At 40.1% G+C, this 27,713-nt stretch overlaps 2 protein-coding genes across 2 annotated transcripts; both read left to right on the plus strand.

The window, feature by feature from the left end:
- Positions 1 to 253: 253 nt before the first annotated feature.
- On the plus strand, positions 254 to 9,876 carry pik3r6a (phosphoinositide-3-kinase, regulatory subunit 6a; the record flags this gene model as incomplete). The annotated part of the gene is made up of 7 exons (XM_080028815.1): positions 254 to 264; positions 349 to 476; positions 5,243 to 5,363; positions 6,665 to 6,738; positions 7,107 to 7,221; positions 9,559 to 9,629; positions 9,764 to 9,876. The coding sequence occupies 7 exons, from the start codon at positions 254 to 256 to the stop codon at positions 9,874 to 9,876; spliced, it is 633 nt and encodes a 210-aa protein (XP_079884941.1).
- Positions 9,877 to 21,445: 11,569 nt separating this feature from the next.
- LOC307252152 (uncharacterized protein) lies at positions 21,446 to 27,293 on the plus strand (the record flags this gene model as incomplete). Its single annotated transcript, XM_080029735.1, has 7 exons — positions 21,446 to 21,482; positions 22,290 to 22,412; positions 22,633 to 22,774; positions 23,308 to 23,416; positions 25,241 to 25,331; positions 26,012 to 26,200; positions 26,563 to 27,293. The coding sequence occupies 7 exons, from the start codon at positions 21,446 to 21,448 to the stop codon at positions 26,688 to 26,690; spliced, it is 819 nt and encodes a 272-aa protein (XP_079885861.1). The 3' UTR covers positions 26,691 to 27,293.
- Positions 27,294 to 27,713: the final 420 nt, after the last annotated feature.

Here is a 27,713-nt window from a genome sequence, read left to right on the forward strand (position 1 = left end):
AAACTCAGGTCCGAGCTAACTGAAGAGGAATTCATTTTGAATAGTTATACCTTGGACGCACCATGCAACTCTCCCGTGCTGTGTGTGTGTGTTTGGGCTGGCCACTAGATGACGCTATTTGGCTATATTATAACCCGTTTAAGCACTGAATTACACTGGTAGCCTCACACACTACTGACACCTGCCAGTGCTGGTGGGTACCACCGGAGCATCTCGCTCTCTCTACCTCCACAGGTTTTGTGACTGAGTGGCGATGACTCAATGGTATACAGCAGCGCACTGACACTTCAAGACCCTCCCCTGTAGTTATAGCTGTCTTTTACCCAACCACTGCAATTGGAAGCGTAGGAAGAAGAGAGGAGAGGAGAAGAAAGGAGCAGCTGCTGGACCGATGGAGGAGAAGAAAAGGCAAGGATCCCCTCATCAGTACGGTTCACTGGAGCACACTGAATGGAGCAGAGACACCGGCAAACCAGGTTACCTAACCAACACACACTATGCAGTATTATTGTCCACTTGTTGACTGAGCTTAAAGTGACCTTTTTCTGTGTATGTGTACTATCTCCTACAACATCACTCTCAATTATCCTAATGTGTTACACTACTCTTTGTTTGTGTTGTACCAGAACAGTGCTACAGGGAGTTACAGAGTATTTGCTAAATAGGGAATAGTTCATTTATAGCAACCTCAATTTGTTTTTGTTTTCTATCCTGTCACTCATTCAGGCATCTTATGTGTGTGCTCTATTTTGTCCCAAGTCTACTAGAATTACTGTAGTTTGTATCTGCCACTTTTATATCTAGGTCATTTCCTTAGTTGATAGAACCGGTCAATCGTTGCAAAGAATCCACAGGTGTCTGTTCTACTGTGTGTGTGTGTGTGTGTGTGTGTGTGTGTGTGTGTGTGTGTGTGTGTGTGTGTGTGTGTGTGTGTGTGTGTGTGTGTGTGTGTGTGTGTGTGTGTGTGTGTGTGTTTCACAACTCAGTGAACTGCACCTCAAATTATGAATAATGGGCCACATGTGGGACCTGGCAGGGCATTGGCTGCATCTCCGCTTCAGCATCCGATGGACTATTATTTCAGTGTCAGTGTCAGTGAAACAAACTCTCAGCAAATGACAGTTGTTTTCATTTCGGATAAAGCTTAATGTTCTTTATGAATTGTTTGGTCTACAAAATGTTCGAAAAAAAAGGTCCATGTGCAGAATCTCTTTTAAACCCTCCATATGTTTTTCTTCCACACTGAAAGACTTCCTTCTTCCTTCACTCATGTCACCCTTCCTTTCCGCTTTCCTCGACTCTTCATCCATTCTCATATTTTCTTCACCGATCTCTAATCTGTTTGATCCCTCTGTCAGTATTGAGTTCTATCTCACTGTAAGAAAAACACATTTTAGCAGGGTAAACAAGAGGGATGGAATCAGCGCAAAGGCTGCAAACTGAGCTCATAATGTAATCTGCATCTTTATGGGTTTGGAGAAAGAGATGGAGGGGATATGGGGGGTGAATTAAAGGAAGGCAAAGGGATAACTCTAACTCAAGTGAGTGGAAGGAGAGGAAATTGTTAAGGAGGGAACATTTCAGAGAGGGCTAGTGATGAGTCATAAGTGCTCTGTGGCAGAATGACCTGTCGTGGACAGCCCCTGCAGCAGAAACATGTTGTCTCTAAACAATGTAAGAATATACTAAACAAAGCTATGACATCATGGGTAACATCTTTATAATAACAGTTCTGAACCCAGCATCACGGTCCAGTGTTAAACAGCTAGGTGGGTATCCCCAGTCCCAGTAACTGAAGCTAGTCTCTCTTTGTGTTTGTCTATCCTGTTCATCTGCTTTATTATGAATTGTCACTGTCATGTGTGAACATTATCATTCAGCATCTTCACATGTGTAATATAGTGAGTACCCAACGCAAATACAGTGTGTCATTTGAAATGAGGATAGTGAGTAAGTGGCTCTTACTTTTTTTTTACGTTCGCTCTCAGGTACACACACAGAGATAGAGAGACAATAACTTTAATCAGCTCCCTCATCTGCCAACATGTTCACACTTTTTCTTCATTAGTTTACCATAGTCTCATAGATTGTTTTCTCATCTGTGACAATGTCATGAATCTAACAAACGCTCGAAAAACAAGACAGACCCTTTTCTAACAGCAGACATTTGGCTTGTCTTCATGATTTGTCACAGCAGGAAAGTAACAGGTGAACCTAAAACCATTAACGAGGGCTCCCTTCCAGCAATTAATTAACAGTTATTTGTTACACCTGTGCTTGAGCTTGACAAGTCAGCACGCTAACTTTGTCACTGACACCTTATGTAAAAAAAAACCAAGATAAAAAAAACTTTTTATATGGGAAACATGATTAATATTGTATATAATGTTAACATTATGTGATAGCTTTAACTGAGCAGTGGTTTGCGTATTTGTTTTTCAAGTTGGTGGTGTAAAGTTTTTCTTTGCCACAGGGCCTGGCCGTTTTATATACTATCGGTCTTCACCCAACATCATGTTAGTTTAATTATTAGTTTGACATTTGGGAGAAGAACTCTTATTTCTTTATTGCTCCTAGAGGTTGTGCACTGATCGGAAGTTTGCACAATAAGTGCGTAGCCCAAGCAAGGAGACCATAAGCTATGTCTAACTTAAAGGAGCATTAGCATTAAAAAAAAATATTGATTCAATGTTAGCTAGTGAGCTTTAGAGGCAAGGCAAGGCAAGGCAAGTTTATTTATATAGCACAATTCAGACACAAGGCCACTCAAAGTGCTTTACAGGGGCAAGATTAGAATACATAAAACACATTATAAAACATTTAAAAGCGAATAAAAGAAGCAAATAAAAATTAAATAAAAATTAAAACTCAGAGGTGCTGGGAGGCGTATCTTTGAACTTTGGACGGAGCCATGCAAGTTGTGCTGCTTCTGGTCTTTAAGCTACGCTAGGCTTATTGCTTTCCGGCTATAGCTCCAGATACAGATATTAGAGTTGATTTGACCTTCCCACTGTTGAAGTGAAGACACATTTTTTCTTTATACTAGGCTGTAAATTATTTAAACTATTCTACATAAACTATTCTTTAGAAACAAAAATCAAAAAATTCTCAATGTTCTTATGTTTAAGGAAGAAACAATAATTTGACTTAGCAGGCTTAGAAATTATACCAATTAACTTATAACAACACTATATACAGGTTTCCAAATTATTAAAGTACATAGGCCTATATATATATATACTGTACATAATTTGAATCTCATTAACATTTTAATACTGGCTGCATCACTTCATTTTGTGCTTTCTCTGCTAAGATATCAAGGTTGTGTTGTCACTAGACTGACGTCAGCCATATTTGTCATAGTAACAGAGTAGGCCTACAGAGTATCTGTGTGAAGACGTCTGTCTCGACTTCAGGATGCTTTTTTTTGTCTGTGAAACAAAGCAGACAGCTGTTACATGTCCCCAAACGCTTTAATGCCATCGGGAGGAATACATATGAGTCCATGCAAACTGTCAATTATCAGCAAGCGTGGCTAATGCTTCCCACTGTGCTTTTACTCCTACCCTGAATGCATACAGCCTGAGTTAGAATTCCTATAATGCACTTCACTTCACACAGCACTTTGAACCCAGCTCTTCCTTCCCCGAGGCTACGTGTCTAGAATAGACAGATATTACATACTAGAGCTCTACTAAGTAATGGTGCGTGCATATCACACAGAGTTGGGAGACTGGTGCTATTGGTTGTCTCTCAGGTTGTGTTAGTTAGAAAAGTGACAGTTGTTATCCAGGACTGCTATAAGTGCTAATGGAAATAATCAGGAGCAGTGATTCCTATTAACTTGTCAAGTCGTGACTGTCGCTGCCAGTCTTTGACCTTCTCTCTGCATACCATACTTGGATCTCTAGTACGTATTTTATTTTATTTATTTTTTTTAGCAGTTAACTGTTTGATATCCATGGTGTATTTGTGTATTCTAGTGCTGCTGCTGCTGCTGCTGCTGCTGCTGCTGCTGCTTCTTCTGCCGCTGTGTGAAGTATACACTGTGGGGAATTCTTTTCACACAGCACTAATGTTTCCAGGGACTTTGGGGGTAGATTGATTTAAAGTGAGCCCGCGTGTTGTTGTTAAAGGGTGGCCGGCTGAGATATGTTCAGCAATCATTGAACATGTTGTGCTGATCATGCACAAAAGGTCTGCTTTATTTAAAAGGATACAGTTACAAGCAGAAATACATGGAGTGGTGTCCGGAGTGGCATGCATAATGAGACCCACTTAAACAAGCATTGTGTTGCAATGTTACTGTTCACTGAGCCATCAAGGCATCCTCTGCGCAGTATTATTTAAATGCTTGAAGTGACAGCTGCCGTGCGTGAAAGAGACTATTTACAAAGGGATCGCTTATGTGTTGTTCTTACATCATGACGCACAAGTGTTTAATGGCTTTTTGTTTGTTATGCTTGAGACAAGTATTAGCTGCACACTGCAATACATCTGTTCTTATACTTACAAAAGAACAATATCTCCTATTGATCGCACCTGCCAAGCAGATAATGTGCACACATTTGTGTTTTAATCATTGAAAATGAAACCCTTTAACTGTCATAGTTGCATGGTTCTTGGTGTGAATCCTTATGTCACATCAAACTGACTTTGTGTTTAGGTGTGCCACTGATAACATTAAATCGATCACTAGCAAAACTGTGCTTTAAGATTAAAGGGCTAACAACTACAATTACTAACATACGGAATTGATCATTATATTAGCGATTGCAAAGTATAACTGTTACAGATGTTAAAATGTTAATTCATTTTGCTCTACAGTGGCAAATTAGATACTTTAATAAAGCTCCTGAGGGTATAACACTTTGTGTTACATTTACTTGTATGAAAAGTGCTCTATAAATAAAGTTTGATTGATTGATATACGTGTCTTCCTGTCTCTGAATAGGATTTGCTAGTCCCCAAAATTCAACATCTCTTTCATAAAGAAGACAATATAAATACACTCTACTAGACTAAGAGCTGTCCCTCACATTGCACATTTAAATTGATTGACTTTTTTTTATATATAACGATTTGTTTTGCCTTACCTTTTGCACTATTTTGATTTTTTTTATAGTAAATAAAAGTGTTACCAATGTTACTTATCTTATTTGACCAAATTTTATCATTTTGTTCTTATTGCACCGTGGGTCGGAGACTAAAGCTCTCTCTCTCTCTCTCTCTCTCTCTCTAGAGGACGACGTGGTGTCCATGGCAGACTCCACCATCACTGTGGATGACATTGAGGGGGAGCTTTTTAAGATTGACCGGATCAGAGATGTCCTGGTCAGGAGGGAGTCAGAGCTCAGATACATGTGAGTGGCTTCAACAACACCTTAACGCCCTTGATTTTATTTGATTTATTTCAGTATCATAGCTGCCATCTACTGAGTGATTATTAAATACAAAAACAGGTTTAATAATACTAATTAAAATAATTATTACAGATTTACCATAGAATGTCGAAAGCAGTATTAGAACACAATCATATGCTGACCTGACAAAATTAATTATTTTGGCAATGTGTGTTTTTTGCACATAAGAATACAAAATGAATGAATAGGCAAAACAAACTGCCTTACCATAACCCTACCTTGACCATAATTCAACATTTTTTAAAATTTGTATGTGCCAATTGCAGCTAGTCATTTTACCATTCAGAAACAAATCTGCTATCAGCATTTCCCCCTCAAGTAAATCATCCCCCCTTTCTCTCCATCACCCCAAGATGGCTCCCTATATAATCTCAATGCCTTTACCTTGGCTTCAGCTTAGCAGGCTAATGCATGGATATTTATTCATGTACTTATCTGAAAGATAGGAAGTAACATGGCTCAGATAGCCCTCGAAGCGCATTTTCTTTCAGTAAGTTTAGTAAAGCATATAATTTGTATTCCTGACCTCATGGCCATTTTGAGTTCTGTGGAGAGCTTCTTATGTGTCAGCTAGACGGCGGGGCACGGGCTGCGAGGCTCTCACTGGGCTGACATTGATGAATGTGTGTTTATGCCTCTGACCCTGAGAGTGCCTGCATGTGTGTATATTGGGGTTTTTACTATATCTAAATGATGTTGGTCAGTTTTAAGGGTCCTAATTGAGATTAGCACTGGAGCACTTTAATTGTTTTACTTATGTAACTGTCCCATTTGTGTTTGTTTGTGTATATGATTTCTTAAACTGTATAACGGAAGCCCACTTTTAAACTGCGAAACAAGTTTACCTACGGGTACAAAAAAAGTAACCTGAACCTGATTCAGCTGCTGTGATACCGGGTCACGCGAGGAAGGCACACACACACACACATACACGTACACATACACGTACACACACACACACACACACACACACACACAGTCTCCCACCCCACCTCAGTGTCAGTATTGATCCACTGGCTTGAAGGGCTGTTAAAAAAAAGGAAAAACAGCTTGACACAGACAGAGTCGGAGTGATAGCTTTATCTGGTTTAGAGACGTTAGGGATCTCTGCTCAGGAATGATTGTGTCCTCTCAAAATCAAGCTTTTTTTCTGTTTGAAATTCATATATAGCGCGGCCAAAATTTCCCTGCAGTACTCACAAGTGTTTGTGTGTTTATTGTGTTGTATCGTGGCTGTGTAGGATGGATGACATTCAGCTGTGCAAGGAGATAACTCGTCTGAAGAAGGATTTGCAGAAATTAGTGTCTGTACCAGGTATGTAGGTAATCCTCTGCATATTGTTAGCTGTTGATGGAGGATTTATTCAACTTTACAAGTGGAAGTACATGCACAGTGAACTTTGGAAAGAGCATTACCCTGCTTATAGTTCTTATGTTGAGCAAAGCTAAATGTCACTTGGTTCCGCAGCTTCATGTCAAACTTCTCATCAGAAGCTCCTAGCAAGAAAAACTGATATCTGAATTTCCCAAAAGGTTTTTTCAATGATTATTTGAATTAAGACGAAGGATAGATTACATCTTGTGTATTCTCCTTTTGGTTTGTTTGTGTAACCCCTGATTGTATTTGCAGTAAAGTAGATAATCTGGGACAAACTCTGGATATTCAAATGTCTTCTTCTACAGATAAGGACAAGTCGGACGAGGACCGGCAGAAGGAAGAGGAACTTCTCCAGCAGATCCACAAGCTGGTGGAGACCAGAGATTTCCTGGTGGACGATGTGGAGTTTGAACGACTCCGGTGTGTATTTCGGTCTCTATGGTCTTATTACAGCTCTGTAGGAGTCCCTTGCTCAGCCATCACTATACGCTGTCTATGAATAATTCAAAACGAGATCCCTGCTGCACATGCAGAGCCACCAGGTAGAACTGCAGTGCATATAGAACCGATGCAGTCTTGAAAAAAAAATATATTCTAGGAATTCTGTGCCTAAGCAGAAACACTAGAGTTTGACAGTTTATTATGCACACTCAGCAGCACAGATCTTTGTTAGGACCAATTCATGAACATTGGCTCAGGTTGGAACATTACTCGTACTCACTGATGCTGCTAAAGTTGTACCTCACTTCAGTATTATCCATGATGATTCAACAAAGCAGCCGCATTGTGCTCTATTAAAACACTGGAACATTTCCTAAGGCGCCGCACAGTCAGACAGCATACATCTTGTGTACATCTTGTGTACAGCAGAGAGCCATTTCTATTAAACATGACGCCGTGTGTCAGTGATTACTGCAAGACGAGCTGCCATTGGACAATGATAATAAAATAAGAACAGTAATTATTTTGACAATTTTTAGGTACATCTCGCTCTTATGGCTGCAGCTGGCTATCTGCGCTTTGCATAGGCTTTCAAAATCCTGTTTTAAACCTTCCAGCCACAACAGTTCCAGTCTGACACTCCTTCAGCATACATACTATAGGAAACACTATAGGGGCACGTTCAAAAAATATTAAAGGAATAATCAAAGGAAAGCAGGGTGTCTTGAACATTGTATTTTCTTCATGCAGAGATGTCAAACAGAAGTAAAATGGTTTTAATTGCTTGATAATTTAAGGCGGGCTTGCTGTAGGTTTAATCTGTGTTAAGGAAGGAAGACATGGCTGTAACTGCTCTCTGACAGGTGTTCCTGAGATGTTTTGTCATGCACTCGTGGAACATGGAAGCCGCTGTATTCTTGCCGATCCTGATGCAGCATTTTTTATGCCAGCATTATCCCTTCATTTGCTGCTCAACTTGTAATCTAATGTGACTCGACCACCAGATGTGGAATGCAGTATACCGCATGTTTCTTTATGTTTAATCTTCCCACCACTGAAATTCTCAGAGAGTATCGAGCACGGTTGGTTTGTGTGACCAACACTTAGTCTTGGCAGGTGACAGCATGCTGTGAAAACGCTGAAGGGCTGAAGGTGAGAGGCAGGAGAGCAACAGTGCGAAAATGGATCGGAGAGAGAGGAGGATGTGACTGTGCTCACCGACACGTTGTTCCTGTGTACAAATATAGAGATCTGTTGATACTTCCTTCTCTCTTTTTATTTAGCTTCCATGTCCTTCATGAGAACATTTTGTATGTGGTTTTGAATTATTCCAAAGCAGGACAGACAACATGGCTCAGTTAGTATAATCAAATACATCAGACATCAATACATCTGTTAGTTACAGATATCCAAATTTGTATCCAATTTATCGGTAACACTTTATAATAACTATCCGTTGTAACTCGTTAATAGATCATTGGTAAACTCTTAATTAATGATTATTAATGATTTGTTAAGTGTTTGTTAGCAGTTTGTTAAGGATTTATAACAATAGTTAATAGCTTAATAATTGAATCAGTTAATCTGGGAGGTAATCCGAGATACCGACGAGGCTGAAATAGGCTATAGACTATACACAGTGCATGGGCAACTGAGGGCAGCCCCATTTTCAAATATTTTTAAATAAACTCAATACACACTGTGCATGCCATGGACTTGAACGTGACGTTATCAGTTAATCTCGGATTACCTCCCAGATGAACTGATTCAATTATTAAGCTATTAACTATCTACCATTGTTATAAATCCTTAACAAACTGCTAACAAACACTTAACAAATCATTAATAATCATTAATTAAGAGTTTACTAATGATCTATTAACGAGTTACAACGGATAGTTATTATAAAGTGTTACCAATTTATCTATTTAAGAATCTCCAAGACTCTCTAAATAGAGACAACAGTGGCTGCCAGATTAATTCAAAATGAATCACTAGAACCTCTTAGAGTGAACCAAATATATTGAATAACAGCCTTTTGAATAACTGCATTTGGTTTCTTATCCAGTGATTATCTCGGGAAGTTGTTTCATCTTTCCACTTACTGTAAGTGAAATCAACTTTCCTTGATCGCTTTTTTTTGGTTCTTGTGGAATACATTCAGCAGGTGTAAAGTAGGAACTATTGACCTTTGCATCTGTACAACAAGGGATTCCTATAGGGATACACAGTTTGGCCAATTTGGCAGATTCAATTGGAGTCCAAGTTGGTTTATGCATTCATGTGTTTTCTTTCTATCTTTCTCTATGTCTGCAGGGAGAACGAAGAAGATAAAGAAATGGCAGATTTCCTTAAGTCCAAATTCCCAAGAAATATGAAGAAGACAGGTATTTAAGCTTAAAGAGAGTTGCAGCAGTGTGTGCATGTGTGCGTGTGTGTGTGTGTGAGAAAAGAGAGAGAGAGGGCACATAATCATAATCAAAGACACACACAACGTTGTCTCTTGTCCCCTGTGCTCTAGGTGTACCAACCAGACGGATGCCAACCAGGGCTCAGCAGGCCTCATCTCCCTTCGCCAAAACAGGCCTCACCCTGCTAAAGGAGTGCTGTGGCTTCACCTGCTCTATAATGTAGACAGGAGCCAAAATATGAGTAAGGGGACCCATTGCAGGGTAGACACAGGGGCCACAAACCAAAATGGCCATTCCACAGGAGTCCATATTTTCAAGTTTCAACTTTTCAGTCCAAACTAAAGACTCTGAAGCATGGATGGAGAAGTACAGACGCAAGTTGACAATTGTCCTAGAGGGAGAGCAAAATGGTGTCGCCAAGACCACGTTGTGTGTTATCCAATGCCAAGGCCCAAGTTTGGCTTGTGTTGGATCTGTGTGTCTTTCATTTGATTTGTCTCTGCTAACTCATGTTATCATTTTTGCTCTTGTTAATCATTTAAAGTTTCCAAGAGAGTACAGGGTTTGAATGGCAGAAACACAGCACAGCTCAGATCAGGCACGTATAGTGTAGTGTTCACACTAATTGGATTCCACTACCACGACGTGCCTACAAGTTTTACATTAAAGACTTAACTGAGGCTATGATACTGTAGCTGCCATCTCCTTTCTTGAAAAGTATAGCTGTTTTGCAGGAGGCAGCAGACCAATCTTGATACACTGCTGGCACATTATACTCAGCATTAAGGAGATAACACTAATGAAAGTGACATTAATCAGGAGCTCTGTTAGGATGAAGTTGCCTTTGATTTGATCCAAATTGGTATGACCTTCTGAAAGGTTGTGGCTCATGAAGAAAAAACGGATGTCTCATCATGCTTCATTTCCCTTTTCTAATTGGAAACGGATATTTACTAATGTCTACGCTTTTTATTTTATACGTTCCAGTATTTTCCATCAGTAACTATGTAGTGCACTTGGCTGAGTTATAATGTTCCTCCCCCTTTGGTATTTTAGAACATACTGTATTTCTGATGAGCATTCAGAGGATAGTGTGTTACAGACAGGGGTAACAAGTTGACAGCAGAAGGGAAAGATAGGGATTGAGGGGCTGTGTTACTGTAGTGGTTAGAGTGCCTCCCCCCTCCCCCCCCCCCCGCCCCCATAGAGGCTTAGTCCTCATCGCAGCAGACCCAGGCTCGAATCCGGCCCGGGTCCTTCTGTGCAAGTCCTTCCCCTGTCGACTCCATTTTATCTCTGTCTTTCCAAACTGTCAAATAAAAGCAAAAAATGCCAAACAAATTATCTTTAAAAAAAAAGATGGGAATGGAAGTATTAAGCAGTGTTGAAGACATACATACTGTAGGTGTGCATATGGTACTGTGTACACATGAGCAAACGGAGGTATCACTACATGTATACTATCACTTGATTTTGTCATTCATTGTCCATTGTGCTGAGTTTTGTGTTACCCATATGCATATGCATTGGCACGCAACTGACCCTGCAGACCACTAGACCTGATATATATATATATATATATATATATACGTATAAACCCCTCCAGTGATAACGACGGTCATCATATGCATCACTGACTGTGTGTTGTTTTAAATTGGAACCCACCCCCCACCCCCCACCCCCACCCCTCAATGAATAAACATGATCTATTTGTGACCAACGTCTAATCGATCGATTATTATGTCCTGAAAATCTACCGATAGAAGGCATAACATGAACATTTCATTGGACTCAGGGATGTTGTCTCCAATCAAACTACAGATCTCTGTGTTGCCAAGAAGAATGGTCGCCATAGCAACCTTGTATACCCATATCTTTACAGTGAGACCATGTGGAGGGTTGAATGGATCAGACAAAACACAGATCTGACAAAACACACTGCAGCTGTATTCTGGTATTCTAATTAATTGGTATAGAGGAGAGAATATTATATCTTAGAGATTTTCATATTTTGTATTCACTATGGGGATAACACAGCCCACTTAGGATTGCAAAAACATCTACCATAATTGGAACCTCAGATACCCTATCACAAGCTTATATATAAACCACATGATGCTTGGAGATTACATTTTGAAGATTCACATTTTTTACAGCAGAAGTGAACTGAAAGTCTCTTAAATATTTCTATTCATTATAAATGATAAATTTCTCTGTGAATCTCTCCACTTGTGCCTCAGCCCTGTTTGACACAGAGTTCACTTTTATGGCTTGTTATCAGCTAGTCCTAAAGATGAATACTACAGCTGTCTATTTTGTTCATTGCTGGATCTTTTGATATGCAGTCTCAACAGAGCCGTATAGCCTTTGGGTCAAATATCACCCAGCAACCGTGCCTGGTGCTGTCATGAAGGTTCACAGGGGAATTAGATGTGTTGAAATACTGCATGTAACAAGGAAATAGTTCCTCTTAGAGTGTGTGTGTGTGTGTGTGTGTGTGTGTGTGTGTGTGTGTGTGTGTGTGTGTGTGTGTGTGTGTGTGTGTGTGTGTGTGTGTGTGTGTGTGTGTCATCTATGATTAGGAAAGTAGGCCTACTACACCCTGTTTGCCACAAAAGAAACGTTTTTTTTTTTTTAAAACAAAGACAGTGATGGTTAGTAAAACAAGTGCTGAAGGGATCCTTGAGATGAGGCTAAAGAATCAGTTGATACAGAAACTAAGTTTTCTTTACAGTCTGTTCCAATGGTTGAGCTGCACAGTGACTAAACAAAGATCTTTGCGTTGACGTAGACCACCACCACCACCTTATCAGTAATTATTTTCCATATCTTGAGGGATTTTGTGACATGTTCCTGTTGTGTCAGTTTTCACATTTAGACATAAAACCAGCTGTTCTCACCAGCTAGAGGGCGTGTTACATCCTCTTATACTGTGCTCCGCGGGCGAGGCTCACAACAATCTGTCTTACCAAGATTCTCAGAACTGTGGAGCCTGACAGGAGAGACACCGTGTCGCAAGAGAGGGAGTCAGAGAGAGATACAGATGTGAGATGAGGGGTTGAACTAGCTGCAAGCAGAGGGGATGTAGTAAAAGAGAGAGGGAGAGTGGGAGGGCACTGAGTTAGGCTATGTCTGATCTTTAGTGTGAGTCATCTTTAGTGAAAATACTGTGATTCCCTAGTCCCCACAAAGGCAGCTCTCACTGAACGCTGTGTACGTGTAAAGGGCAGGACTGTCATTCAAACACCATAACCCTGTACACCTTCTGCACAACTCCCGGGGGATAACATGACATATTACAAATGTGTCCGTGCATGTATTTGAGAAACAAATGAATGAGAAATGAAATCAGTGCAGTGTGTGTGTGTACGTACCTGTGCTTGTTTCCATGCCTATAGGGACAAGGAGGTGATAACGTGCAACAGTAGCTGTCACTGCTGCGTTTCTATGGTTACTGTGACTGGATGGTATACTGTCACTTCTTGTTTCATTCAGTGGTACTGTAACTGCAGCTAATGCAAAGCTGCATTTATGGTGAACAACTTGAGAGAGGACAGACCTGTTTTTCTGTTGTTCAGGATACAGGGTGCTCTGATGTTCTCAGTTAATATGTAACAAATTAAATCAAATCTCAAATTATTAGACTTTCAGTCTTACTATTAAAATGAACTTAACTTGACTTTTTTTTTTTATTATTAAAAAGGGGTGGTAGGATTGGCTAGAGGAAAAGGTGGCCGACCAGTAACCATAAGGTCGCTGGGTCGAACCCCGGCACCGGACAGGAGGGTGTTAGTTGTAAAACTACCACTGTGTCCACCATCTCTACCATTGTGTCCACCCCAAACTGCTCCAGGGGCGCTGTACTATGGCTGACCCTGCGCTCTGACCCCCTCCGAAGTGTGGCAACTTGAGAGGGGATATGCGAAAAGGCCAATTTCAATGTAACCATTGACTAATAAAGTAGCTTAACTTAATTAAATACAGTATGTGCCTACGTTGCTTGGTATTTGAAAGTGCTGTAAAATGTTCATTAACCAGCTGAATGGTAACCTCACATCAGCAGGAAGTCTGCATGCCATGTATAAAGACAGCCATTTATGTAACAGGTATTTTGCTTATTTATTCCATTAGATACTCAAGGTATTACATGAAAAAGTACTAAAAAGTGTTTTCCCTGAAAATTTGTATTATATTTGTCAAGCTTTCTTAAAGCCCTGATAGCCTTGAGTATGTGCTAAGTGATATATTTTTACCCATTAATGTTTTTTGACTCTTAAATAATAAAAAAAAAACTTTAGTGGGGCTGGTAGGTGCAACTTTGGAAAGGACTAGGCTTACCTCACCTTACTGTACCATCAACTTCTTGTCGCCAATCACTATAGCTTTGGCACTATAGCTTTATATTTAACGGATATACATGAAACATGGATTCATTTTATCATATCATTTTCAGCAAGAAAGCAAAATGTCCAACTATTTAAAAAATTTAAGATATTAAATATGTGATCTTCCTTCAATTACGCCTGTTTCTCATTTAAACTGTTTGTTGTTGCTGTATAATTAGACAATGTCAATATTGCAATAGCGATAGATTGGAAGGGGGAGAAAAAACAACGAAACTGTATAGAGCCCCTACAGGCTTCCTTAATTAAATAAAGCACTAAAATGATTAACTTAACCACTGCAGCCAAGCAGCTGACTCCAAACCAAAATTGTCCAGGAGACCCAGAAAACAAGATACGAAAGGCATAGGCTGCCCTAGAGACCTTTGACAATAGGCTGAAGTCACAATAAACTCTCCAGCACCCCAAGTTATATACTGGGAAACAGGTGCAGTTTATATCTTGGCCTTTATTCAGAAAAACAGCGTTGGTAGCAGGTTGATGAAAGAAGACACAGCTGAGGCAGATGAGGAGGTCCCAGGAACAATTATTTTATTTAAACAACAAAACTCATACTGCAGTCAAAACGAAGCCAATAAAAAGTTAAAGTATTGTAGCCAAAACGAATAGAGGTAGATGCATAAAGGAAAAAGCTATGAAAAGTTCCTGTAAGCTAAACAAACCTGTCTCTCATCTGCATTGTGGCTGTCTTTAACCTGAAAATCTAAGTGAGCTGATTGGTCCTTAGGTCAGTAAACTCTGCCTCTCCTAACCCCTGATTGGTGGACCCTAACAAACCCCAACCTACTGTTCAGAGGACATCTGTGGTAATCATCCCCTAGAGGCGATATCTCGTTGGGTGCCAGGAAGTCTGATCAGTACTTTAGAACAATCCTTTTAGCCAGGGGCCAATAAATTAGCCGTTAGATCTTCACCCTTTCCCAAAGGTACACTGTAAATAATTTCTCTGTAAAATAACAGTAAAATGCTGGCAGCAGAGACGCCAGCAAGTTACTGTTATTTTACAGCACCCTTACTGTTAAATTGATTTACAGTATTTTACTGTAATCGAAAAAACAGTATATTTCTGTATTTTTTTAAATTTACAGTAAGATACTGGCAGCAGAGACGCCAGCAAGTTACTGTTAATTCTACAGTATTCTTACTGTTGAATATTTTACAGTTTTTCAAAGTAAAAGTGAAATGCAGTATTTCTCTGTTTGAAAATAAATTAACATTCTGATTAGATGGTTGCAAGTAGATAACTGATAAATGTTTGCTTTAGACAGATGTAATGTAATACAATAACTCAATGTAGCAAATTAAAATATCAAACTTCTAACATTACACATGTTTTGTTCTGTGGCCTAAAGACATATGCATATCATACATTAATATTGAAGTGATGCAAAATAAGCAGTAAACAACTTAAAATATTGTGAATCAAACAGACTTTTATTAAGGGCAGTATTAACAAATACAGCTATACAATTTTGATTTATTTAATACAATGCATTCTCTGTTAAACATATATATGATCATTTGGGAAACTCATGGAAGCCTTGTGGTTTACCTCTTAAAATAATCCTTTGAGGTATAGGCTTGTCTTTTACCTCTTAAAGAGTCTTGTGAGATAGGAGCATTCTTAGCTCCAGAAAGAGTCTGGCTGTTTGTAGACTGCTGGTATCTGAGAGGAGTCTTCTGGGTCGGGTAGAGATGACCATCACCTTAATGTCATTGCTCCTTCATCTTGATTTGATCCAGTGTTGAGACTGTAAAACAGCAACAAAAAAAATTGTCAAAATATATCTAGAATTGGGAATGTACAGAAACAACTGCTGAAAAAGCTGATGAAGTCTGTTGTGACTAAATGTTGCTTCATCACTCAATCAAAAGTGTAGTAGTGAGAGAGAGAGAGAGATGAGAGAGAATGCACTGACCTGATACATGTGTATTGACTGTAGCTGACTTCTTCTGGACCCCCACACCATGTCTTCTTGGAGGGAACTGTTCCCCGGATGGCCTTTGTGCCTCTCTCCAGATTAAGGCTATACCATTGAAGCATCTGAAATCAGAATAGTCAAAGATTAGATACTGACTGTAAAAAATTAACTATTTTATGGGTTCCAAATTGACAATGTATTACACTTGAAACAGTTGATATATTAGGCTTCAATTCAAATGTATAGGTGGCATGATATGATAATCAGCTCCACTGCGTCAGCTCTTAACAAGGAGCTAAAGGCTATCCACTAGCTAAAAACAACCAGTAGGCTACTACTCTAAAGACTAAGACTCTAAGACTCACTAATGCTCAACACTGTTAGGTTTGAACATACATGGACTCTAACATGCGCTTAAGTATAAATGTTTGAGCTAGTTAACTCATCTTCACTGGTAAACAATATTCTAAAATCACATACTCACTTGATAGACAGGCTGCTGAGCATTAGTTTAATTTCAAACATTATCTAAAGCCACATTTTAAGAGTAAATAATTGATCAGAAACATATTACCTTAACATTTGTAGACGCTCCACTCGATCAATGCAGAGTAGACCTAATGCTGGACTTTTTGTTGATGCGTAGCACATGTCCTTCGAAGTTTGTCCTATCTGGAATGGCTCATTTCAAACTAATGTTCCTGAAAAAGGCCGTTGCCCGCCCACTTTCCCAAAAATACTGTAGTATACTGTAATTTAAAACATTATCATACTGTTAAGGGCTTCTGAGCTGTCTTTTCAAATGTACCTTCCCACAATGCATTGCTAAGTACAGTAAAGAACCGTAATACATGAATACAGTAAATTACTGTTAAAATTTGGCCGTAAATTAACAGCAATTGCTTACAGTGTATGTAAACACAAACCAGACTGTCCTAAATTGCCCCCACAAAAGGATCATCCCGGAGCCTCCTATTGTGTGCATACTGAATAATCTACAGAAATCTTCCCTACAGGCTTCCTCCACTAAGCAATCCACATTCCTCTCCTTGCTCCCTTTCTGAGCAGAATGAGACACTTTCAATCAGTATAATGTCCTCCTGAAACAGTATAACTTAATATAAAATGTTTAGTAACATAATACACTATACAGGCAATAGCCATACACACAGTTTGAGTTGGTGTTAGATACACTGTCAACTTGAACCCCAACGACAACTTCTGAAGGTGAGATAATAAGTCAGCACAAAACACTGGAGACTCAGGGCATTTGAAGACTCCACACACCTGGGCTCAATCAAAGCCAATCAGTGCCACACACACCTGATTGCAGTGAGTTGATTAAACTCAACACTGAAACAGAGCCGAAAGATTCCAAAGGATTGAGTGCCCTCACAGTTATACTATATGAGAAATACTTCTATCTCCTATCTAATAGTAGAGCTGGATATGTTTTTCCCCTGTTCTTATACCTGTTCCTCTCCTTGATCTGCCTGTAGTAATGCCTGTTGACATTAAACACATTAATAGTAGAAGTGTAATGTTTAGAAAGGGGAAACATTACGGCACACAACAAAAATTATTGCAAAATTCCTCACGAACTTAAGAATATAAAAATGTGACAATACTAATAGAAAATGGTCGACCTATAAGCCTCTTGTCAAATATAAAGAAAAGCAGTAAAGTTTATTAAATTATATCTAGTGTCAGGTGTTTGTATTATTTTGTTGACCCAATTTACAACAATAACGGTAGGCTAAATAACAGAGAGCCCTCTTTGAACAATGCAACATTCAACAGCACCACAAACTGCATCCTCCAGTCCATTCGACACCTCTCACAAACAACATTGTAACTTTCACAACAGGATTGATTGCCGGGCATTTGCATAACACTGCATTACAGAATCTAATAAACTGTTAACTGTAAATCTTTCCTTTAAAAGTGCATGATTCTGAAGAACAACTTCTGAAAGTAACTTCTGACACAGTACAGCAGCATATTATACATTGCATTAAATATTAACATCACAAATGTAAGTACAAACCATTAGATTAAACTTTAATGATTTATTTTGTTTTTTTGCTGCAGCATATAGGACATTTCTAACAAAAATTGACTCCCATACCTACTACTATGCACAATAATTATAACACACCTAATGATAATGCTGCAAAGTGGGTGAGCGGATGAACATAAACATGTTGGAGTTAAGTAAGGTGTCAGATTGTTGCAATGAGAAAAAAAAAACTCTTTATGTCGATCGTGTGGAGGTGTTTCTGCTCTGAAGCTGTTCTTTTGATCCTAGCAGGCCCAGCAGTGTGTGTGTGTGTGTGTGTGTGTGTGTGTGTGTGTGTGTGTGTGTGTGTATGTGTGTGTCCTGGCTAATTAACAATACAGAGACCTCGGAGCACTTAGCATGCCAGCTTGCTAGTGCTCAGGCATCTGGAGCCTGCCTGCTATCTGTTCTTTCATGTGCGTAGCACGGATTTCAGCTAAACACAGTCACAGGGTACAGCAGCTCATGATAACTATGAGGACATTCAATGAAAGTAATTTCATACACCTCACATATTTTGTCTAATCACACTCTGTCAAAAGGTTCTGTTTTGCACTGTCTCTCAAACAGGTTTCCGTACATCTCTCCAGTCAAGGGGGGTTTTCTAAATATCAGCAACACTCAACATCACAGTCACCGTTAATGGGGAGTGTGGGCAGCAGTGCTAGCTCCTTTGCTTGGAACGCTGCCATGTTCCATTAAGTCTCTTTCTAAAGTCACTTATGCATTAAACAAAACTGATTTCCTCTCTTTCAAAAACAAGTAATAGAAAAATAAAGCAGTTCTGACTCATTTCCCCCCAGTCAAACCACCCTCTCCTCCCTCCCTCCCTCCCTCCTAATGATGTGTCCTCAAAACACTCTTCCAGTGTCTCCAAGCCAATAATCAAATGATCACTATGCAGCAGGTTGCCAGGTCCCGAGTCTGCTTCCACGCTTATCTCCCTCTCATTATGTCAGCCGCAGTGATGTCATGCAAATGTGGGTTTGCTCAGAAAAATGTGGCAATGACAGGTGTGAGTGCAAGTGTGTAAGCACTTCTTCTTTTTTAAGAGAGAGTGTCCAACCATTTACGACAAGAAGACTCTTTTCATTAGAAACACTAACACTTTGATTTATTCTCTCCTTTCTCCTCATTCGTTTACCCACTTGAAAGCTTGGATTGGCTGGTGAAAGAACTGAACAGTATGTTTTGCATTGGCATTCATCAGATGTATTGCAGCTTTGACTAAATAACTGCAGGGCTGCTTCTGATGTAACGTACTGCACATAGGCAGCTATGGATGTCTAATGGGCAGGGGAGGACTTCAGACCCTATAGGAAAAGCACACAACTGACCATCATAGGATTAGTTTCATTTTGTCAGAACTCAAGTCTAATTTTTGTGTGTGTGTGTCTGACAAAATTCACAATATTCATTCAAACCTCAAAACAGATGTTTCAATGAAGAGTTTGTTATGTATATTTGCCATCCTAGAAATCAAGCATAAAGACCGCGGATGAAGTGCAGTGTGTGCCGTTTGATTTTTAAAGTTGTTCTATATTTCTGAAAGGGATATTTTGAACATTGAAAATCTTCAACATTGGATGGTTGCAGTATCACCTTAGAAACAACCATGCAATTATAACACAGGCGTTCAAATGTAAAAGGAAACATTAGGGACGTGGTAGATGTAAGGGACATGATTATTGTCAAGCTTAATATAATGTATGTTTTGCCATTTTGTTGTCAGCAGTCATCTTGTAAAGGCAAACTCAGTACGGTTTTGTTGATATGAATTTAACAGAACTTGTAGTTACTAACAAGCTTTTTAGTCACTTATTAGATCGTTACGGTTATACCTACACAGTATTTATTAGCCTCTTAAACATTCACAGCCGTCAGACTAAAACATATGTTTTTAAGAATCAGTTGATAAATTATATGTATTCCCTATATTTTTCTAATTAACATTCAAATCTGCATTCAGCTGTTGAGTCCATGCTCAACATTGTAAAACAGCCCCTCTCTCCTTCTACAGTCAGCCATTTCTCTTTCAAATAAATGGGAATCAAAGGTTCACATTGATTAATATTTTGGCTCATTGAAAAACTACAGACATTTATAGACCTTAATTTATATTTGTTATGAATACTACATACTGTATACTGTAAAAAAGTTGACGAGCTGTACATTCTAAAATGACGAACCAAATTGCAAATAAAAAGAACAGCAGAAATAAAATCATGACATGTATGGCATTTTAGTGCCACAGGATTAACCACAAGTTATTGTTGGTGCAGTGTGAGACATTTATCATAAATAATCCAGGAATGGTGAGATTATAATAAATCATCTAGGGGACACCTAGTGGTTGGTTGATGCAACATCATACTGCATTGTCCAAACTTTTATTGTTCAAACTCTATTTTAACTTAACATGCTGTGTCTTTGATTAACACAATGTACTATGGTGATCAGGGGATAACATGTTGATGGTAAAAGACAAGGGTATGAATAGACTCTAAAATTCTCTAATAATGGGAGGACAGATGTGTAGGGGCAGGGCAGGGTTCGAGGAAAGAACTAATTTGTCACACAGACAGTAATCTTCACATTTCATATATCTTCCAGTTAGCCAATGGTTTAAGTCCATTTCAGTTCTTCTGCATAAAATAAATGGTACATAAACCTACCGAGGGATTGAATAAGGAAAATTCAATGCAACTTGTATAAGAAATTAGCTTTAAGTGTTGAAGCGCCTCACAGGGTTATTCCCCCTCTCTTTGTCACCAAGCAGCTGGTGTCCATGCTGCCCTGCAATCTTTCTGTTTTATATGTGTGCCGTGTTTGACACCAGCAAAAACACATGCACTTTTAACATGCTTCTAGTTATCCCCTTTACCCCTTGGGGGGTCCCCCCCCCCTACAAAATGCAAAGTTTGGATACTCCTGACATTCTAATTTATTTGAAAATTCGCCAACACATGGAATTAAACTTAAAAAAATAAAGAATAATATTTATTTATTTGTTACCCTTGCATACATGTTGTGGCTGAAGTTCAATGTTATTACAGTACTTATACCAGTGTGTTATATCCTACTGGCTGTGGGATAGGCTATTTAGTATATTATCTGAATGCTTGGCTTGGACAAACTTGGCTGTAGAAATAGTCTTCACTCGGATATCGTTTTAAATGTACCAGCAGGAGTCATCTGCATCTCCCTTCACGATTACTGAACAGCGATCCTCTGGCTCCATCCTGTGGACACATCGAGTAGGTGCGACTAAAAGTCAAACTCGGCGCCTCCGTTGTGCCAGATTCTGATTCTCCGCCAAGTTGAGTTACACGTCAGTGGGGAACCTGTACTGGTGAGCGGACGTGTACAGCGCGCGTCAGGCGGTTCCCGGATGCACCATACAGAAACATGGAACGGGTGGTGGTGGAAGTACCGATCAACAACGGTGAGATAGGCTACATTACCACCTGCACGTAGGCAACGTCTAGCGCGCCTTTCATTTACTTTCGTTAACATCAGGTTAACATGTCCTAAACGGCATTTGGTTCCTTTGTAGATCCGTGCTCCTCCTCCTCTGACGCATGGCTGGACGTGCTGTAGCCTCTGTGGGGCTATCAGTGCCCCACGGGCTATTTGTGTCGTCTCTGTGCATGGCTTCTTGTAGATGCGGGCTGCATGCACTTGTCCACAGTGACAGAGCTGATGTCATCTGTCAAACAACAGTTCTGCAACTGGCTGTTGCATGCTGCCTCCACCACACAGGCCCAATGCATTTCTCATCAAGGCTTTTTAATTATATGATATGCATTGTAGTAACATGTTATTACATGGGTAGAGAGTGATTGTAGAAGATTCCACTGAGTAAATTAAAAAAATGTATATAAAATAAAATAACTCCATGATAGCTCAGTTAACAGCGTTTTACCTTATGCAGGAAGTGGGATGGTTTTGGTCCAGTACAAACAGTAGGTTGCCTAGGTTACAGTGTGTTCAACCCTAAATTGTGCCAAAGTTGGACTGGGTATTTCTAACGCCAATGAAAATAGTAGCCTAATCATAACAATCCTCTTGTTATTCTTGGTCAAAGGTCAGAGCCTGAATCCGACCCTCTGTGTGAAGGATTATTTTGGTGTTTGCTATATCTCACCTTCACTGTGGTTCAAAAAGACTCCCAGGCTTTATCTGGTCCATTCAAAGGCATTGTATTCTGTCCGTCCGTTGACCCCCCTGAACCCTCCCCCCACCCTTTCAGGTTTTTCCCTGGCCGGCCCCTCCACAACCCCACGAAAGCGCCAGGTGCGTTTTTCTGCACGGCATGACATCATCCTTCTGCGGGAGGTGATCGCCCAGAACCCTTTCGCCTCCAAAGAGCCAGGTCAGTGCTGCATTTAAAGGACTAATCCACCCTGATGATAACACCTTAGTGCAACACTACCGCTTTTGTCCAAAGGGGGTGCAAGGATGAACAAAAACGGAAAATTCCTGGGTGCACCTTTAGGCCGTGTGAACACAGGCATGCCTGTAAAGCCTATTCATGAGCCAATTGCGCTACAAGTTAAATTGCTCATGTCCTATACTATATTCATCTTTATCAGGACGGATCTGGGCCCGTGTGGGGGAGATCATTACTGCAGCTCTCCAAGATGAGAACTTTGAGGTGGATGCCAGGAGGTGTAGGGAGAGAACCATGCTGCTGCTGGACTACTACAAGAAGCAAGACTTTCCCAGTCTGCGCAGGTTGGTTCACTCACCCAGAAGAAGCCATAGTTCTGGAGAAACTCAAATTAAACTGACTTGGCTTGACACCATGACAACAAGGCTTCCCTGGATGAGTCCAAGACCCTGGATCTGGTACTCATGCATGGATAATTCCTTGTTTGTTTTTTTGTATGACACACAAGCATAATTAGTATTACACAATACTGTAATAAATGTCCCTGTTACTTTGAATATATCATATATTTCCCTGTTACTTTTGTCAAAGAGCTTCAATCTGTTAAGACTATTTGAATTTTGAACGTTAAGATGATCCCACTGGCAGAAATCTTTACATTTATGCTGACCATCTTCCAAAACATAGGTACTGTTACCTATTCTCAAACACAGGCTTAATGTGTGTGTGTGTGTGTGTGTGTGTGTGTGTGTGTGTGTGTGTGTGTGTGTGTGTGTGTGTGTGTGTGTGTGTGTGTGTGTGTGTGTGTGTGTGTGTGTGTGTGTGTGTGTGTGTGTGTGTGTGTGTGTGTGTGTGTGTGTGTGTTTGGTGTGCTCAGATTTGGAACAGAGAGGTTGTACGCCCAAAAGGAGGATCTGCTCCATGAGGTTTTGGAGCTGGAGGCTGAGAAGGGGCTCCTGGCCAGCGGGGAAAGCACAAAGTACCAGGTAGGGGCCAGGGGCCTCATTTATAACGGTGTGCGTAGAAACCATCCTAAAACATTGCGTCCGCAGAAAGCCAAAAATGTGCTGCGCAAAAAAAAATTCAGATTTATAAAACTGTGCGGCGCACAGTTTCACGCAATCTTCCCTTTATAAATACCCACCTGCGGTGAATTGTGCGCAGACGATCTCCACCCCCTGTCCTCCCACTTCACCTCCCAGTTTCATCCCACAATCTACCATACATGGCGAATGCTAAATAGCTCCTGAATATGATGACGCACTTAATAAGCACGGAATTTTGACTGACATGAGGAAAAAAGGGAGGCAACGCGGCCGCAAAGAAAGCGACTGTGAAGGAAGAAAGCCTGTGACGTCGTGCATGTGCTGCAGAAACTGGCACACACACCCGCGCACTTATCACATATCATGATTGGCACAGTCGTTGTAGCCTAGTCTTTGTAAAGCAGTTTCGCCCAACTTTGTACTGTATGAAATATCACGTATTAGCGTAGGCCTACCTGTAGTCCTATATGTAGGCCTATATAAAATATGGTGTGACAAGTGAAATAATGCCTATAGTCAATTCGAGAGCATTGTTTATCTCCCGTGAGGTCCACACATTTCCAACAACGTCAGATTATAGTTATATCTTCCAGAGGGGGAATTGTTATGGGAAAGAGATGTGTGTAATGATTTGCTAAATTCATAACATGATTTTATCTAACGAAATTACAGTTTTAATTAATATCTGTTGGGCTTAACTTTGTACAAAACTACTTTTTACACACCTCTTAAAATTTGCTCTCCCGCTGGCCACTCACGGAAACACCTCCCGACGTATAGGATATTATTATAAAGTAGCGCTATAAGATTCAACTTATAAAATATAACCAAAGCATGTAGACCTAGGCTACTTGATAAGTAATTCAACCTACATCACAACTGCATGCCATAGACTACAGTAGCCATATATTCACAACTATAGGTAAGCTTATATATTTTATTGACTAAATATATTGGGTGCCAAGCATAATTTGTCTGTGTTTTTCTGATGACTGAGCTTTATTTCGTGGTGTTGCCATTGAGTGTCGCTGATTCCCCGAGTCAGGAAAACCTTGCGGTAGCTCTACGCATGGTCGAAGGTTGGCGTAGGAATACGCACACTTCTCCGCAAATAATGTCTTTATAAATACCAACGTTTGCCACCGCACATTTTCCCGCAAATTTCTTCCCGTCTACGCAAGGTTTTTGTGCGCCGCAAGCTTTATAAATGAGGCCCCAGGAGTTTTGTGATCAGGGAAAAGATATAGGGACAGGCTTTAAGTTACAGCTTCTATCAAACGGCTCAATGCAGCAATTAGTTTATTCCTTACCAGCGGAAGTTAGGATGTACACATATTTTGTTCTCGGCCTAATATTAGATTTAAGTGTGTAATTCCTCACAACTGAGTTAAAGGTGCACTATTTACAAACATATTTGATTTCAGGCGCCTAAAAGTAATTTAGTTTTGATTAATGATGATATAATTATTCATTACTAGGAAGTACATGTAGAGTAAATATGTTTTGTAGACTAACTGCAAGCTCTGCAAATGTCAACAAATCCCCCTCTCTTGACGGCAATTTGTTTTTTACACATCACTAAACTGAGGATAGCCAGAGAAACATCCAACATATGTTTTTTAACGCTCATTGTAGTTACTTGGCCACTTCACTTTTCATCCTCTTGGTGTCATTCGGTCACAAGTTCAATAAAATGAACTCTCTTTTGTTCTTTTTGGTTGTCGCAGCAGTGAAATATAATATTTGCCCCCTTGTCTCTTGTAGGACGAAGAACTGAGAAAGCCAGCCATAGAAGAGCTGACTCTACCAGAGCAGGACAAACCTAACATCAACTTCACACAGACACACGCTGCAGGTAAAAACACATGCAACACCAGAGGGGACAAGACTGCAGTTGATTGAGTTTAAAAGAAAATGTGTTCAGTATTGCATTCAAGGTTGTTCCCTCTTAATCATTACATCCAGCTGAGAGGAAAATCAAACCTAACTGTGTCTAATCGTTACCGTTGCATATGACTCATTACATAGTGTGGATGTGGTAAGATGTGGCCAATGATTAAAGTCCACTTAGTTGCATTGTTAATATTTATATCTTATTCTGTGAGGGGAAAAGGAGATTCGAAAAGATTCAATCACTTTTATGCATTTTGCACCACACTTTTGGTGGCAGAAGGCTATAACCAAATTGATTAATTGGTTCATTATGCTTTTAAATTCACATCCTATCCTCTGTATGCAAGAACGAACACTGATAAAAGTGATCTTGCCTGATCAGAAGAAATCAATGAGCCAATCATATAAAAAGTGTGAAACATGAACCCGACATGAGCTTGAAATGTATAGCTTGTATTTAGTTTTTTCTCTTACGGAAAATAGAGGCTGTAGTCACAGCAGTAACCAGCCCTTTAAAGCCCACAATTACAATTTCAAGTGCAAGTCATTTCAAGTGTCCTTCAGACGTCTCAGTGGATGTTGCTCTGTAGCTGACGGTTCCCATCAGAAATGGGGTAAATCTTGACATGATTACTATCACAGCAGAGCCAGAAGACTACCACGACGAACCACCGGAGCTTTCGGCGGCGCCCATGGCTAAGCGGCCGTGCCAGTGCTGCTGCCAGACCTACTCTGAGATCCTCAGCTTCCTGGAGAAACGCTCAGAGGCCGAGCAGCGGCTGAGAGAGGAGGAGGTGGCTCTGCGCCGCGAGGAGCTCGAGATTCAGAGGAGTAAGAATGCAAGAGCAGTGAGGGGTGATTTCTAAAGTGGATTTCCACTGGTTTAAGAAATTAATAAAAGTCGTTTCAGGATTAAGTTATCAGAACATTAATTGTAACTCAAATCTGCAATAAATTCAGAGGCCTGCAACTAGACTTAGTAAAGGCGAGGAAAAATATATAAGAACTATACTATTAAGGAAGAACACGTGATATATCACTAAAGTAATTTAAAAAATATAAGACTTGGACTTGACAGTAAAATAATCATAGAGAAGCATCTAGGTTTTCCTTAAAACTGAACTTAAATTAAAGAGGAAATAATAACTGTTTTAACAACATATTTTTCAATTCCCCCTTTTTATAATTCTCAGGTAAGATCGCCCTTGAGAGGGAACGTCTGGGGGCTGAGAGGAAAGAGAGGGAAAGGAGATTTGAGCTGGAGAGCCAGGAGAGGCAAGTCATCTTGGACCTGCTCAAACAGAAGGTGCTGAAAGGCTGACTGAGATAAACTTTACCACCTGAATTTCAATGTCACCTGATCTGAAAGATCAATGGTCGTTGGTTGTAACGCGCCAGTCATTGACCTGGTAATATAACAGAACCAGATCTGATCTGAGAGATGAACACAGAACTGAGATTTATAAATGGAGGGCAATACTGCTATATATTCAGTTGCCTTTGTCTGGGTTTGTGCAGGCATGTTTCTGTGTCTGGTGCACAAGGTACCGGACAGGTGCACTTAACTTCTGACAGTATTCAAAAGCAGCACTATTAACTCAAACCGGCTGCACAGAGCTGATCCATATAGATCCCAATAGGAACTTTATTCGTCACTTCACCGTCTGCACAACCATTTAAAGCGCTGCACATACTGGGGTGTCACCTACGAAATGAATTGCAAAAAAGGGTGTAGTGCTGTTATCGACTGTGCCACATCTGGCGGACAGGTTCACTGGGTTTACACATGCTCTATTCCGTCACTTCTTTTTTCAATATGAAGACTTTTGAATAAAATAGAAGTAAAACTATATTTTACTGACTGTGAATCTACTGTACATTGACTGGTAAGCACTTTTGTACCGCAAACAATATAAGCCATTAAGGGTGTATTCACACATGCTGTGTTTAGTTCGTTTGAAACGAACTCAGGTGCACTTCCACCTTCGGTGCGCATCTTTCAGACAGGTGTGAATACAGCAATCGCACTCGGGGGCGGACCAAACAAACGCTCCGAGACCCAGCTGAAGAGGTAGTCTCGATGCGCTTCAAAACGCACTCTGCTGCAGTTCGTTTGTGGTGTGAATTTGGCCGGACTCGATCCGACCCAATTGCAGGAAGCACTGCGCCTTTTCTTTCTTTTCTTTTTTAATAAATCGCCATCAGCTTCACATTATGGGAAAGTGTTGTTGTCCATTGTTAGGAAGATTAGTTGTGGTTTGACCGGGAGCCCCGAGCGAAAATATTACATTTGATAATGACGCGTGCGGATCAGCGATCAGATGGAGAGGAGCGTCTCCCGTAG

Source organism: Ammodytes marinus, assembly GCF_949987685.1.
Source record: "Ammodytes marinus genome assembly, chromosome: 6".
Taxonomy (NCBI): domain Eukaryota; kingdom Metazoa; phylum Chordata; class Actinopteri; order Uranoscopiformes; family Ammodytidae; genus Ammodytes; species Ammodytes marinus.